General features: G+C 32.8%; 1 protein-coding gene across 2 annotated transcripts; it reads right to left on the reverse strand.

Annotated features, from left to right (window-relative positions):
* Positions 1–377: 377 nt before the first annotated feature.
* LOC130614768 (protogenin B-like) lies at positions 378–16054 on the reverse strand. 2 transcript variants are annotated; one of them, XM_057436218.1, is made up of 16 exons: positions 15896–16054; positions 14303–14430; positions 13774–13948; positions 10078–10359; positions 8276–8560; positions 7285–7560; positions 6593–6924; positions 6064–6322; positions 5038–5682; positions 4512–4844; positions 4006–4308; positions 3890–3915; positions 3513–3616; positions 3251–3309; positions 2940–2992; positions 378–2619 (listed from the first exon to the last, which is right to left on the reverse strand). In XM_057436218.1, exons 1-16 carry the CDS (start codon positions 15948–15950, stop codon positions 2527–2529), a joined length of 3408 nt encoding a protein of 1135 aa, XP_057292201.1. In that variant the 5' UTR covers positions 15951–16054; the 3' UTR covers positions 378–2526. The 2 variants fall into 2 exon arrangements, with proteins under 2 accessions (XP_057292201.1, XP_057292200.1); XM_057436217.1 differs by having other exon boundaries at positions 3997–4308.
* Positions 16055–17768: the final 1714 nt, after the last annotated feature.

A 17768-nucleotide genomic window follows, 5' to 3' on the forward strand; every position in this document is an offset into this window, starting at 1 on the left:
TACAGGCTATAATTTTTAAATAATCAAGGCTCAAGGATACTTATGAGTATTACCTTGATTGCATTGCTCTTATTACATTTTGTTGAATACATAACATGATGAAGATCAATATTCGACCTAATACCACCAACCCAACATGCTTAGGATAGCCAAGTCATAATGTTATTTACAGATGTTTTTAAAAATAAAAGATATCCATTAACAAAGAATAAAGTGTATATATATATGTCAACAGCATTGGTTAAAGCTCCAACTTGCTAGCTAGTAGTAACCAATGCTAGTGTTAGTGTAACTATATATAAAATCCAAACCAATCAACCTTAGCTAGCAAGCTAAGGTTGATTGGTTCAGAAATGGAAAGAAGAAAAAGACGCAAGTTTTGGGTCAGATATATTTATTTAAAAAGAGAAGAGATTGATGCTTTCACACAATATTCCTTTGGAACCATTTTGACATCAGTGTACTTTTCCCTCCACAAACAAAACTTTATTTACTTTCTCTTTTCCACCAGTGCGATAAGAAAATCGTACTAAGGAATGTCAGTGCGAAATCAGGCGATAGGCTTTATCGCACTGGTGGAAACCTGGCTTAAGGATACGAATTTCGGATATTTTCAGTTTACCTTTTGTAGCTGAAATTGTCATATAAAAGAAAATTTTGCTGATAACATTTGCCCGTAAAAAGTGACGAAATTTTGTACAAGGGACTGCAATTTTAGCCGGCTAAAATTTTTACTCTTCTTTTTAGCTGACTTTTCGCAAGGTGTTAAATCTGCATATAATCTAATGAGAAATAGAAAAGAAAAACAATAAGTTGTATAGCCTGAGAATATAATTATGATTATTAGAAAAAAATATTAATGTAATATTATTCGTGATTGGCAAGAATTTAAAGCATTTTATATATATAATTGAAATACATTGAAATTTCAAAATTAAAAAGCAAATCACAAATCACAACAAAAACAACAACAACAACAACAACAACAACAACAACAACAAAATAAATAGTATAATTAGAAGCGTCTTTCAATACATAGAAATCGTTCACAAAATTTCAAAAAGCTTTATTTTAAACACAGTTTTAGGGGAAAAGCAACAAGGTAAAATATTGAAAGAGCTTGCTTGAACAAAAGTTATTAGTCTTTATCTTGTTTTAAAATATAGGCGCCAACCTGAGATATTGAGGACTGCTTCCTAAAGCAACAATACAACAAATACGACAATAACAACAAAAACGACAACAATAGCTAATAAACGAATACAAAACAAACAGGTCTCCACTGCCCACTATTGCGGTTGGCAATTATACACGTTCTACACAACACGCGAATTTGATTATCGACGTATGTTTTCTTTCACAATTACGATGGCTAAGTGTGTTTTCACAAAAAAGTGGTATCTGTGTGAAGTCACCGACATGTTGACGTCAACGGAAATTTGATGGACAAATAAACAAAAACACACTCGCAATTAATACGCCAATGACGCTATCAGAAACTCGGGTAATGAGGATTGCTCTAATGAACAGCAATAAAAATCTTCGACAATTTTTTTGAAGCAGTTTTCAAGCTGAACAAAAATTGCACCAACCTTCCGTTAAACAAGGGAGTCGACAAAAACGCGTTGGCAGAAAATCTAATACAGTCTCAGTACAGAAACAACAGACACAACAACAAAAATTATTGTACCGACATAACAACAACAAGTTTCTAGATAACAACTAACCCACACGAAAAGAGTACATGCATAAAATTAGAACTTCTTCAAATGTGTATCACAGAATTCTTTCCTACGTCAACTCAAAATTTCTTTTTCATTTCTAAAAATCATTCAAAGTTGTCACAACACAAAAAGAGCCCTGGAAACAAGGTATGCTAGTCTCAAGTTCCGATATTGCAAGTTTCAAAACAAGAATATGAACTATTTTTTTCATTTTTAAAACAAAACGGATTTTCTTCTTAAAAAAATTATTAATCAACTAATGTAAAAAATATCGGTATATAAATGTTAGGTAAGGAAGAATGAAAACAAAAAAAGTTGATGAACAGTCATAAAGGATACGTCATGTGTACATGCCCTTAACATAACTTCATTTTAGAAAACACAAAGTAAAGAGAGTGATAACAGAAGCACCCAACGGTGGAGATCAGACCTGCAAGTAATTTAGCACCGCGCACTCCTCCTTTCATGTTTAGAGTAAGAAAAAAACACAGAAACAACTAGCGCCATTAGCCGGCGCACGGTACAATCGAATGATAGACGAAAAAATAAATGCTGGGGTAAACAAAACCACCATGTTTAAACAAAGAACGAAAGAAAAAAATAAAGATAGCAAAGCATAAAAACAAATATTTTTGACATACATTTGACAACTAAACAGTAGATAAATACTACCTGATGACTCCCATATTATGAGGCGCGAATCACGCACACAAAACACTTATATATCCATATGTATATATATATATATATATTTACAATTTTTTTTAGAATTTTGTATATGCATATATGTACAACTTGTTATTCACAGGCTCGGATCTAATAGCAGTGACTCTCTACCATCGCGATCAGATTTTATATTGCTACATTCCGAAGCAATCGCCTTGTAAGAACATGACTAAAGAGAGAATAATTCCAGTGGTCAAAAACAGAGAAAAGAATTTCATTTTGTAGTTAACCAAGAGCAATTAATTTTACGAGTTTATCACGCTAGCACAATAAATTAGGTTGCAGGGGATGGGGTGCGGAATAAATCTGTGCGGGTATTAATAAATCTAATTGCATTGTCTTTGTGGTCACAGCTCACGCATACAAAGGTAATCCAACTCTATTTCACAATTACTTAAGTGACAATTAACGGCATGATTGGAAAGTGGACCTGGGAGCCCTGAATAGAACTGGGTAAATGGTTTTATAGATTAACATTTTAGTACATACTTCAGGTATACTGTCTGGCGATTCTTTCTCTTCTGATGCCGAACTTGCCGAAGCTAAAGTGAAAAGTATGTAGAAATACTAGTACGACCTAAGAAACCACCCACATCTTTCGCAAATACAAAAGCTTACATTAACTAAATTTTTCAGAGGAGAGATCAGCGAATCAAGAGTGAAAACAAAGGGAAGACGCATGAAAATGCTTTCAAAACAAAAACACATAACAAATTGTGAACGCAATCCATCACAGGCAAAAACCTGATGGCTTAAGAACGTATTACCTTTACTAGTAGGGAGAGAAGTTGGTCACTTACCATAAATACTATTGTTGCATACACAATGTTGATCACATTGTGATCGATCGATAAAATGTCTAAAAGGAAGAAAAACATCAAAAGAATTAATTAAAAGAATTGTGAACAAAGAATACGAATTGAATTGATCAGATTTCATGTCCGCTGATACAAATTATAAATATTTCCGACTTTTTAAAAAGGAAAACCAAGCATTAGCATTTTATTTTAATAGGATTTTTAGGAGTCATGGTATCTCTTAAAAAGAAAAAAGAGAACTCACCTGCGAGAATAGCAGGAACATGATGAACTACTAGATAGCATTATGTCCTCTCCACCTCCTCTGCTGACTCTGCGTTTAGGTCTCCGCTTAAACGGATTTAATAACTGGAAGGAGAAAAAATAATTACTAGATGGGATAAAAATGAAAAAGAGAACAAATACTAGTTTATGTAGCACAATAACAACAACGACAACAACAACGACAACAACAACGACAACAACAACGACAACAACAACGACAACAACGACAACAACAACGACAACAACAACAATGGTAACAACAACGACAACAACAACAACAACAACAACGACAACAACAACAACAACAACGACAATAGCAACAACAGCGCATACCAAAAGCTATTCCAAAAAACATACCTTATATCCTCTATATACTGTTGAACCTAAAAAATAAAAATAAACGTAATGCATGTAATCCTTAAACAACCGACCAAAAAACGCATGCCGTAAAAGAACAAACTTACTAAATTTACTTTTTCTACTATCACCGCTACATTCTGAATAGGATGTGACCACAGTAGACGGGGCAGATGACGAAGTCTCCAGATCTTTCAACCTCTCTAAATATAAATATGCATCGTCCCTGTTCGGGTTCCCTGTCCTGAGGGCACTCCTGCATGGGTCTCTTAGTATGCAGACTACAACAAAAAGAAGTATAAAAATGGCTGACACTGCCAGACCAACTACGACTCCCAATGTGATAGGCGAGCCCTCCGACGAATGGCTTTCAGGTTTGGTTAGCGACGTCGTTTTAATCTGCGGTATTGGTCGAGTTTCTAAAATGCAAAAAAAAATAATTACACTATTCAATGCACACAGAAATATATTATTGCATGGTTGACAAAAGTAAAAACTAAATTTGCAGAATTGAAAAAACCTAGACTTGGTCGAACAACTTGGACGTTACATGAACACTGACAGTGGACTTCCCTAGTTGTCCCTGAAGTTATGACAAAATCACTAAAGGTTGGAGACTCACCAACTGTTTCGAATTTTAATGCTTCCCCTTCTCCAGCTGCGTTGATGGCAGATATTTCCACCTTTAATATCAGACCAGAACCTTTCACCCAAATTGCAGGAGACCGAACCCACTCGTCCGTCTGCCGCTCCATGATAAGATGGTAGAAATTCATTTCAAAGGGAAACTGTACCCATAATCCAGTGCTTTCTTCCACCATTTTGATGTTGTACGAGTAGACGCTTTTACCTGTGTATGCCGGTGGCTTCCACTTGATACGCATATATCTCATATTGTCGGAATCTTTTCTCGATTGGAAAAATTCGTATTTTTTAGACAACGGTGCTGTAGGAACTAGGAAAATTTTAATACACATAAAAAAAACACTTTTCAATGCAGCCAACGTAATTTAAACACAAATTTTTAAGGATTTTTTAGAGAGTTCTATTAAAATTAATATGATATTTTTATATGTTTTTTTTACCTACACACAAAGATGGGGTTCTCAAGTTGCTACGGCTAATACAACACAACACAAATTACATACCTTTCACTCGCGTCCTGCAGGATATGTATCCTGCCTCAAAATAGGTCAAATTCTTTATGTAATAATTATTTGCTCGAACGCGCACAGCGTACCAAACATCAGTCAGATTATGAACTGTCAAGAAATCATCCGTAGTACTATAATTCATTTCGACGTTTGTTCGCTCATTTAAGATGTTAACAACATAGTCGGTGATCTTAAACTTGGTAAAAGGGGGATCCCAAGAAATCAATATACTGTGCAGGTTCATGGGTCGGCATTCAAAATTCGATGGCTTCTCCACAGTGTCGTGCTGAAAGATTTCACTTTCAAGTTGACGCTTAATATATGAGCTTCTATGAAGTATAGCATCTGTTCTTTTACCCAACTGGTTTACCTTTTGGTGACCATTCGTCCACTTATACACTGGAGCCATTGTAAACCGATATTTTTTTTGCATAGGCAAGTCAAGAACTGTATAACTATCCACATTTCGACTCACATTAACAGTGCTCACAGAACTCCAGTAATCTGTGTATGGTATTTCCACATAAAATATTCTGAAGCCCGTCACAGATTCGTTTATGTTCAGCATCTTCCAATGGACTTTGGCGCATCTCTTGGGATGAATGAAAAACCTAACTGTAAACTTAATTTGACCAGACCCTATGGATAAAGACCATAAGTGGGTTATGGTTCGTGTTTAGTGTTTCAAAACAAAAAAAACAAAGATTATACTCCTTTTAGTTGAAAGATTCGCAAAGCACAAGATTATCTCTTCTGGTTAAGTAAAGTTACTGTAAGCGAGCTATTGCCTAAAATATTATTTTCTAACTAGATCAAAAAGATGTTTCTCTTATTTCCTAGAATTCGTAGCAATAAGATAAATTTTCTACATTAAATGCTTGCGTTAAAGGAAATAGGATCCATCCTTTTTTGTACCATCTTGACTTCCGTTAATCCCCTCCTCACATTTCAGATTATATCCGGCGAATCCTGGAAAAGTGGAAACTAAAATCACTCAAACCCTAAAATGATAAAACAAACCTGCATTCCAATTATCCTCTGTTGAAATAATATAAGAGCTGCTGTTAGGACTTTGACCTGCATTGTTTTTTGCTACAATCCAGATTTTGTAGGTGCCAGAACCATTTAAATGTATCTTTGCGGATGTAGTGTTTCCATTGAAGTGATGAATTTCCTTTATTCTTGTCTTGCCAAAGAAAGGGTTGCAGTATACAGTATAATTTTTAATGATACCTCGAGCATATTGAATTGGAATAGGCTTCCATATGAGGGTAACCTCCTAATAGATAAAAATTAAGGACTGAAAATCAGGTACACAGAATCCCATATTACACTGAGCCAAAAACTCCTCCAAACCTATGACTTGATTTTGTGAAATTTAAACCTACTATTAACCATTAATTTAAACAGAACATATTCGCAGGTAACCAAGAGTTTTTCAAACATTGTATTTTATAAGTTACTTAGGATTATATTAACAAGTTCACTTGTATGTGCCTTTTACTGTTGCAACAAGCATTAAAGAGATACTATAAGCTAAACAATTTACCTGTCCAATAGTATGTATTGGTCTATCCAGAGCTGGCCCATGCAGGGGTGTTGCTTCTAACATGGGTGTATAGACATCCACACAGTCTTTTACGTCAAGCTTTGCAGTAAAAAATGTACACACTTCAAACTTGTAATTCAAACCACCATACAGTCCATTAGTTATTTGGAACTCTGTAGACGTAGTAACTTGGTTTCTTTGTCGTCCATCTGGTGCATACCAATATATTGTATAGAAGATTTGCGAAAGCTTTGCATTTTTTGGAGGAGACCATTTTAGTTTCACCCTGTCAGGAGCCAGTTTTTCAATTTGCAGGTTTAAAGGAGCAAGCCCTAAAAAAGAATTTGTTACAGAAAGAAATTTTTGACAGAAAGTGCATTGCTGCTAAATCCATCAATAAAATTTTTACAATATTCTTTAAATAAAAGATCTGTAAAATGCATGCTATTTCAGATCAATCACTTTCTGACTTACATTAAAATTTCAATTGTTTTACGAGAATCTACAAAATTAAGACTCCAGGAAAGGCTATTTGACCCAAGAAACTAAATCAATTTTTTTCCTCTGCAAACTTTCTTGTAACAGAAACAAAAATTTGTCCCTTGACTTAGTATTCAGTTTATCAACTGCATTGTTTAAACATTAGCACCACTACTGAAATAGATTTTCACAATTACCACACAGGCATGTACCTGATTTACCAACAGTCAAGTAGAAGATCTTCATGTCTGCGCCATACTGATTTTCAACTATGCATTGGTATATCCCAGAATGCATCATACGTATGTCTGTTATACTCATCCACACACCATCGAATGCAAAGAAGCTGCTTTCTTTAATTTGTGCTGTATTATGATACCATGTTACAGAAACATCTGATTTACTGTTTGGAGAGCAGCTAAAAGAAACTCGTGTTCTGGTTTTTGTATTTATGTGACTGATTCCATTATGAGCCAATTTTGGTTCATCTAAAGCAAATTAGGTTATTGGCATGATGTGAAACAAATTCGGACAAGAGGGATATGTCATTACTTTAAAAAGAAAGGCCATTCGACAGGAAACATATTAACAATCAAGTCAAAAAAAATACATTTTATTAGCCCAAAAAATAAAATGAACACGCATGTCAGATAACACATCATTTCTTTGAAGTGCTAGACTGATACAAAATGAATAATACATTTGATGACACCTGATAAAGAGGCTCATTTTTGGCATAAACAATGTGAAACTGCAACCACGTACTTACGGGTATTATTTCCCCATTGGGACCTTACTCCTACCTGCACAATAAATTTAGAATACAACTGCCACTGGATTAGGGATAAGTTTAACTAGCAGCATCATTAAAGATAACAAAACCCCTGAATTTCATTTTGATCAATGTGAGTAAAAATTTATAGGCATGCAAGTATTTATTTAGATTATTTATCAACATTTTAATACCCAAAGTTTGTTTCTTTTCTAAAAAAGGCCTGGTCCAAAAAATGTGGGCTTATTCTTAGCTCTCCACTAGTTTATTGAAAGATGAACTTGTAAAAAATAAAAGAACCAGTTCTGTCTGATGACTTAGGGAAAAATCTTGACAAGGCTTAGCTTGTCTAAATTAACCTGGATTAGCCCCTTACATCTTGCAACAGAAGACCGAACAGAAGCTAGGCATTTTTGAAAAATAAAACCTACCAATGAGATTAAGTGTCATTTTTTTTCTTCTCCTCATATGTGAAACTTCTGTTTCACATATGTACTCTCCCTCATGTTCTTTTGAGAAGTGTGACACTTGAAGGCTTGCAAAACCCTTTCCTTGACGCAATTTAATTTCTATATCTTGATCTTCATTTAATTTAAAAATTCGAACATCAGCATTAGGAGGGCCACCTGCAACACAGTCAACAACCACAGGGTCATTTTCTTGGATCCTATGTTGTGGAGCAATCATGGTTATGCTTGGTATCACAGTAACTGGAGCTAAAGAATTAAATTTAAAATTTTAGGAAATCAAGTGTGGCAATTTGCATATAATTTAGCTTCACTTTTATTTACACATAATTCCTGTAGCAAATTTTGGTCTCTATACTAATGAGACCTGTATTTTGTCTGTGCGCAAGAAATATATTATTATCAAATTTGTTTTGACACTTGAATTGGTGTGAAATTCTGATGGGAGAACTTGTGGATATTGCAGAAAACATTTTTCAGATTTCCACTTTTTTTCCCAAATAAAAACTAGTATGTTTTCTTCATTACATAATAAATATGAATCCTTACTAGAAAAAAAAATGATCTTTAAAAAATTAAGGCTTGAAAGAACCCTACGATGAGTGGTTTGCAACAATTAATACTTAAAAAAGGAAAAAATTTTAAACCTAAGAAAATTAGTACCTTTTTAAGTGTGAATCTTGATAGTTATACTATTTAATATGTCAGTGTTTTGGGGCACTACAGCAAAAACGATTATATTTTTTTATATTTGAAACATAACCAATTGAGGTGTTATGCTTTTGATAACACGGAAGGAAGATCTGTTTATTTTTAAAAACTATGCAGTTTTCATTCAGACTAATTTTCACACCTAGATGTGGTGATTACTTACTAACATGTTTTAAAATTATTGCCACCTGTCAAAATATATGTATGCTTGTTATTTTTGTCATAATTTGGAGGTGTGAAGGGGTGAAATCAATGAAATTTGTTTTGGAACACAATGTATAACATTTCAGAAAATTATACAAATAAAAACAAATTACATATTAATTTCTTAACACCTACATAGTTCCCTCTCAAGAAAGCCGACACCTTGTATTTGATAATTGTTTGTCTTAGAATACAGAAAGAAAGCATGATTTTCACCAAAATTCATGCAAAAATAGTGAATAATATTTTTATCAAAATCATTTAACATAACTGTGGGATTATTTTTTGTAGACGAATTTAAACCAGCACAGTTATGAGAAAAAGTAATTCTGTGTGCCGAATTGTATGTTTTTTTTACTTGATAATTATGTTTTTGCATTGAAAACTTTGATTAAAATTGACTAAACAAAGATCTTAATTCGATTATTTTGCATCAAAATATTGAAAATGGTTTAAACCGAAAGGAATTTTGGAAATTTAAATCCAGCTTTTAACAAAGATCCTTATTCAGAATAAATAACAAAAAGAATAAAATCAAGATAATAAAGAGTATAAATCTTGTAGTTTATATATATAGTTTATATATATAGACACGATGGAACAGTTACAACAAAATATGTCGAAAATCATTCTTAAGCCATCCTTATTATATTGTTAAATTTTTTACACACTATAAAATATTTAACTCCTACTGATTGACTCCCTAATTTCTGGTTTAAGTCATTTTCACTCTTACTTTTCTTAAACACCACACTAATAAAACTTAGGCCGCATATTATTAACATTAATACTCATAATAAAGATCAAAGATTTTTTTTTAAAAAAAAAAAACACTATGGAAATAAGCTTACTTGAAGTAACATTGAGGACCACCGTACGACTTTTTATAAATGTGCTGTTTATTTTCCATTTATACCAGCATGCATACTTTCCAGCATCAGATAGATACACTTTCTTTACAAACAAATGCACATCTCGTATTACAACATTTTTGTCTGCTTTTAACTGCTTCCCATTTTTAAACCAAAGAAACTGCAACTTCTCCATAATTGAACTAACAGGTTCAATACACTTAAGGACAGCGGTGCCATTTTCTACTGTAGAATCTGATTTAATTGCAAATTTTGGAGAAACTGAAAATGAAAATATTAAGGTAAAAAATTACACCCAACACTAGTTTTATGAGCATGTAAAAAGTGTATGATAACAACAAGTTGATAAACAACAATTTTTAAGGCAACATTACTAGTTAATAAAACATGAAAACACTATAATCACTCTCTTTAATTGACAGATAAAACGTGATAAATTGCAATCTAACATTAAATCAATAATTTCAACCATACATTTTGTAAACCTTGTTTTCCAAAATGCAGATCATACAGAGTGCAGCTTGTCCTGCTTTACACCTGGTGCTTTTCAATTTCCATGCGTTAAAAGTGCATTTTGAGCATTAAATGAGACAATTTGCACAAAGATAGAATTAATTACATTGTTTACTTTTTTTAAGGAGGGAACAAAAGTATATATAAGTAATAATGTTAAGAATGCTGCCAGAAAAAATCTAGTTGTACAAAACAGGAGGCTGTATGGCTAGCTACTTTATTTTTCAACGTTTTTGAAAGTTGCGGTAAAAGCATAATGAGACCCAACACAAAAACGACCTTTTATGTTCAAAGTATAAAAATTTGTTTATCAAACATTTTAGAATTTTTTTAAACATCTTTCTTCATTCTTAAGATATTAAGTTTCTATGCTTCCATCTGACTTTATATAATTATCACTGATGGTGTAATAAATTTATTTTTTAAAATATATGTTGTAAAAATACACAAAATTATTATTTTACAGTGAGGATTAACAAAGTTTAAAAATGAATGATTTTTTCTTTAATTAGAAGTAGACTAGTTGGTAACCCATGTAAAAATCCACGAGGTCGCCCGTCTTTCATATATCACATTTCGTGTTTCCATAACAGGACGTAGCTTTCGCGGACATACAATCAAACGACGGCTATTTTTAAAAGTAATGTAATGTCAGCATTTTTTCTGAGACATGTGACTAAACTTTATTCCAAGATTTTTCCTACTGTGGCATTTACACAAGACTGGGTATCATCAGAATAGATGGAATCCATTTTGTAAGAGAGTTTTTACGTCACAAATTCTCTTCCAACTAAATATGGTATTTGTGAAACCTTAAAATGCGATTAGATGCTTGTGGTATTTTTTTATACACATAAAAACAAATGTTGCAATAGTATGTCTGTTATTATGTGCAATGTATAGATTGTTTAGTTTAATTGATTTAACAAAATAGTTACAATATCAGATCTATGATGTCAATACAGCCCTTGAAATTACAATCTTTTTACGTCGGAAATAGAACTGCCGACGTGAGATACATTTTAACTGATTTGCGTTGGCAATTTTTTTAATGAAACTTTTTAGCTGGCAATAACTTTTGTTATTCATATTTTATTACAGGTAGACTTCTCATAATTTTGATGCATTGATCTCCTAAGACAGTGAAAAACGAGAATTAGCATAACTTTCGGATGGTGAACTTCATAAGTTTCATAGTCCACTACTAACTGGCTTTTTATGTTTCGGGATAAATTCATTAGGTTAGAGCATCATTAGGTTGTATATCGCAGAAGTCGTCGGTGACATGCTTCAAAAATGCTTGTCACCGGCACAGTTTAACATGAAGCAAAACTGTACAGGAGACTCAATTGTTAGGGTCTTCGCAGAACATCTCTTCTCACAATACCAAGGGAAGGGCTAACTTATTGTCTGCTGTGTTGTGTGGGAGAAAGAACTCCTGGACTTCTTCTCAACTTACTGAAAATCGAATTTAATTATTTTGTAGTCGCAATGAGTGAAAGAAGCTCAAACAAAACTAAAATTATTGTTATATAGACGCCACAACGGTATCTTGGTATTTTACGTGGGCAATTACATTGGCAGTGACGAATTCTGACGCTAATTTTAAGGGCTGCAATAATTTTAAGGGCTGCAATAATGTTTAGGCCTAGGCTTAAAGCAATGATAGAAATTCATCTTTGCATACTAATAGAAATTTTGAACCCTTTTATTTCAGTGTATTTCTTTGTACAGTAGTTAAATGTATACACTTAAAAAAGTTAAAGTTATCTGAATGAACTTGGAAAAATTGTGTTGCAAATCTTTTTATTCGTTATATATACATGCAATTCATTTAAATCTATGTAAAAACCTTTGCATGATACATAATTTTTGTCATTCCTGACCTCTTATAGGTTAACCACAAATTACTATGGATAATTCATAAACAGACAAAAAAATAGCATCCATGACCAATTAGACAAAAAATAGCATCCATGACCAATTCTCTGTACAAGAAGTGAACACAACAAAAAGGAATTTTAATTATCAACTTAAGTTAACCATGTACATGAAAAATAGCAGGAAAGTTTGAGAATGGATAAAACAAGAAAGAAAAGCAAAAACATTAATTTTTAACCTTGTACAAAACAAAAATCCTTGAACACTGGCAGGGGTGCCAAAAGTGCTCACACTAGAAAAAGCAAACAAAAGAACTTGTTTATTGACTTAAGGATATATAAAAAAAACTTTCATATAATGATAAAATAACAAGCCTAACTAAAAATATATGTAACAGATAAAACACAGAACTACAACAATAAGAAGACAAATGCATTAACAAACACCAAAACAAAAAAGGGGAAACAATAACAACATATTTTCCCACCTTCAACAAACTAGGGTATAATGCAAAATCAAGCCACATTTAATGACATGCCTTTATAATTAGTAAATCAGGAAGCTATGTGAAAAGCTGCACAAAAGAAACATTAATCCTTCAACTGCATAGGCACAACAATTTTTTTTAATGATCCAATTGTTGTAACAGTCACATCAGGCTTTTTCATGACACATATGCAGAAGGTGTGCTACAATAGGCAACTTTGTACAAAATTGAAAATTTTGTATGTCCTTTCAATAGCACACCTCTCCTGTCACATGCACTATTACAACTAAGTTCTATTCTTCAACCCAAACTGCACAAATTTAGCCCGTAAGCTTAAAAAGGAAAGTTTAAAAATCACTAGATCAATAAAAATTGTTAAATTTCTGACATGCCTTTATAATTAGCGAATACAAAGTAATTATTAGAAAACTATATGTCAAGAGCTGTTTAAAAGCATAAATTCTTTAACTGCATATTTATGACAAAGATTTTAGAGAAGTACTTTTTTAAAAATCCGATTGTTAAAACAGTCACATGTACTACCACAACTAACCCTATTTTATCCCTCACTGCAGAAATATTTAGCCTATGAACTTAAAATGGGGGAAAAGTAACAAATCAAATCTAAAACTTTTAACATAGGCATAAAGTGGAAAAAACCTAAAAATACTAAACAAGCACTTTTAACAGAACGTGGCAAGTTCAGCTTAAGTAAAAAAAGTAAGAAGGTTGAAAAATAATGTGGATGTTGTGGCAATGATATCTAAATAAACACAAAGAAAGAAGTAACTTACCCGCAGTGTGGACATTACATTGTAGACTTCGGACACTCAGCGTTTTGTATGTAACGATGCAAATGTACGAGCCATTGTGCACAGATGGTTTGTAAGAATTGATGATTAATGTATTGTTTTTAGAATGAATTGTATTCACAATTTCTGATCCACTTTTTTCCCATCTTGTTCGCACCTAAAAATGAAGCACAATTACAATGTGATTAAACAGGTTAAAATCCAGAAATCTAAACTTAGAGCCATTAAATCACAAACAGGAATTACATTAAGGTAATAAATTATTATTCCTTCTCCATTTTCATGAAATGGGCTATAAGTCCCATATTTTGGAGTGAATATAATTTCCTAACTATAAATCTCTACGGAATTAGGAAATTCAGGATAAATTTCAATTGGAAAATAGCCGTTTAATGGCTACACTGGATTACACCTAATCAGGCAGTCAATTTCTATTTCCATGATCAATAAGTTGCCTGCCTTTCAATAGAAACTATTTGTTTACAATGATAAAAATTCAAAACCTGCTTACCTGATTACCACAATTCAAGCATTCTATTTCACATGGGATGAAGATTTGTTCATTTGGTAGAGCGTAGATATGTTGAGGTGGTTGTTTTGTAATATGAGGAAAGGAGTGATTGGCAGTACCACGACAATCTAAACAAATTAGTTATTATATAATCTAAACCAGGAAATTAAAAAGGAAGTCAAACCAGAAAGAAGGAAAAAGCTGTAATTCTAACTGTGATTGTATCAATAATGCTTTAAATATAATGATCTTTTTTTCGCCCGTTATTATGCATGCACATGTATGGAACTTTGCAAACATTAACAACTCATGTATGTAAAAAAAGTCTATAGGCATGACAGAGATAAGCAAAATATATTACCTAAAGATATGTGTTTATTTTCCAATTCAATTTTTTTTGTGCTGGCAATTTTTTGACATAAATTTTTGTTTTTATGATTCGCCTCGGCAAAAACAGTGAAAAACTTTTATTTTAGTGACTGATGTTGACATATTGCTTTTTAAATTCAAGCTTTTTTTACAAGCCAGCTTGTTCACATTTATACTGATTTAATACTATTTAGGGCAGATATGCTCAGCAACCACTTTTATGATCTTTATTAATTTTAGCATGTAAGGAATACTCGTATCTCTTTTTTTATATTTACAATAGATTCAAGGCAATTGAAGGATCTCTAATTTGCGAAGAAACAAAATTGCCTCGGCAAAATTTTCTTTTCCAACCCACCTAAAAAAATTTCTATAATGTTTATCACGCATTGATCAAGAAAATACAATCCAAAGCACCTTTCTGAAAACACAAGCACTTTTATAAAATATAGTGACTTCCACACAAAACCTGCCATTTTTAGTAAACCATTTGCAGAGTCTTAGAAATGTCCACACATGGAAATCATTTTATGGTTAAACAACAATATACTTGAAATGTCACATTGAATGCAAATGTTCTTTCTGCTCTATACCTAGCAAATCTCGGCTCTTGTGACCTGACATGCTAAAATAGTATATACACTTCTAAAACCTTTCTACACTAAAATCACACCCAAAATTATTATTTTGTAATAGTTAAGAACGCCACTTAGTTCAGGGCTGGAGATCACAACGATTTGCAAATTTTATACTATATACAGAAAAACGATCAGTGAAAAACCCATATGGATAACATTTCTAACACCACAGGGCATTAGAAATCTGCAGTAATGATGCAATTGCATTAAAGGAACACTTTAAATTACTATCGTGGTATGAAAATACAAATTTACAGATCATTTGAAATGAAGGATTTCCCTCACCGGCTATAGCTATAGCCAGCTCTGGATTGCTTAGTTAACTCTAGTTAGCTATAACTGAGAATTGTTCTGACTGTTGAATTATGAAATGATTATTCTAGCAAGCCCAGTTAGCTACATTTTTATTTTCCTAAATTGAAATTAAAAAATATAATTTCCACAGCGTTAGCTATGCATATAGCTAAGCTTGACATTGGCGCTCACCACGAGAATAACAAACAAATTTATCAACTTATAGCTGCTTACCATGAACATTTTATTTAACACACATTTTCTTTCTTACTCTTATGCCAAAAAACCATACCTGTTTCACTAGTTATTAGGCTACTCCAAAAAATAATAACCAATGTGTAACGCATTGTAGGGTGGTTCTGAAATCAAAATTATATATATATATATCTTAAAATTATTCTCCTTCTGGCTTTCTCAGTTGATTGTGGCCATGATAATAAATGCAGTACCGAAGTCGATGTTATTTTGTGCCCGGACACTTGAATTAAAATTTTTAAACCAATCAAATTGCTTAACTGCAATAAACAAGAGATGCGTGACAAAAGAAATCGAAAAAACAAACAATTTTTTCTTCGCAATAGAATGTGAATATGGAGACCGCGGGTTGATGGGTGCCATACAATGATTCTCTTGACAATAAAAAAATTTACTTTTTGTAAAACTTCCTAATTCATAAATTTTTAGTGCTTATTTTAAAACGAATAATTCTCTTGACATTTATTCAATCAGTTTTTATTCATCAAAAGAAACAAAAAAACAATTATGGATTCTTTTGCCTAAATAATTGGAATGCTATGATTTTCTTTACCGCATTAAACAACTTTTGTTACGCAAACAAATTTAGTTGTGGTAAACTTATTTGAATGCAGCAAAATCAAAATATTTGATAAATTCATTCATTTAAAGAGAATAAATTGTACAACGTACATTATTAAACACCCTTATTACAAGTTGTAAACATTTGAAGCATAGAAATTTTGCGAAAAAAACGAAGTGTTAAAACATTCACTTTTAAAAAACTTGGTGCCAATTACTTTTCTAATAAAGGAGGAAATACAATGAATGAATTCGGAGCTAATGGTTAGCCCTAAGTTTCGTCCCTTAATTCAATAAAGCGGTTTTACAAATTCGCGAATAATACAGGTTAAAAGTTATGGTTGGATCTCAGAGAGCGGGCAGCTTCCTTCTAAATTTTCACGAAAATTACCGTCTTTAGAATGTATAAAAATGTTGACACTTATTTGGTGGCCACCCAGGATTGCCTTCATTTTAGAGTACACCATCACGTTCCTCGGTACTTTATCTCTGATCAAAACGTCGGTGAGGAAGAAAAAGCCCTTTGCTTACAACAATAAGTTGAAGAACATTTGGGGTAATATTTTATATAGTTATTCCCTGATGCGTGAGACTTCGTTTTAATACACCAGGTATGCGCAGAATTGTGCTCAAATATACACAGACAATGTGTGTGTTAATTTCAAAAGTAAAACCTTTGGCGTAGACCCTTATTAAAGTTAGGGTTGTTAGGGTTAAGCGAGACATCGAACTGGTTGCCTTATTCATTTCAGTGATAAGTGTGATAACATTTGACCATGTTTAGATGCACCATACTCACGGTAAGGATCAACCGACTGGTGTGCTTTTACGTTTATAATTTTGCAAGTAATGCTTTTTATACAAATGCGTGTTTTCATATCTATGTTTCACACCAGCAAGAAATATTCCCTTCATTTCCCCCACTTTGTTGTTAAATAACCAATTCGCAGCTTAGTGCCTACTATCTCAGACAAAAATATTGAGACGAAGGCAGTTTTTTCCTCATGTTATAAGTATGGACAAAAGTATCAAACAACCAATGCTCTGCAGCCAAAATATGTTAATCTAATATAGAAATACCCTTTGCCGTTACTTGTGGTGGCGAGCTTTAAAGCTAGCTGTCTTGTCTCAACATACTTTGACCAAGAGTGTAGATAGTGAAGAAATTTTCGCCGTATCAAAATCACCGCAAATTTTCGCGGAAAGAAACTTTTGTGGATTTGAGAGGATTAAATTCTTGCAGGTTGCAGTAGAAGAAAGGAGTCACTTAAAGTAGGATTTTGGTTTTTCAAGGACGAGCTTCTGTGTCCTTTCACAGCACCTTTTTGATCTATTGTCGAGCTCCCCAC

Source organism: Hydractinia symbiolongicarpus, chromosome 11 (assembly GCF_029227915.1).
Source record: "Hydractinia symbiolongicarpus strain clone_291-10 chromosome 11, HSymV2.1, whole genome shotgun sequence".
Lineage (NCBI taxonomy): Eukaryota > Metazoa > Cnidaria > Hydrozoa > Anthoathecata > Hydractiniidae > Hydractinia > Hydractinia symbiolongicarpus.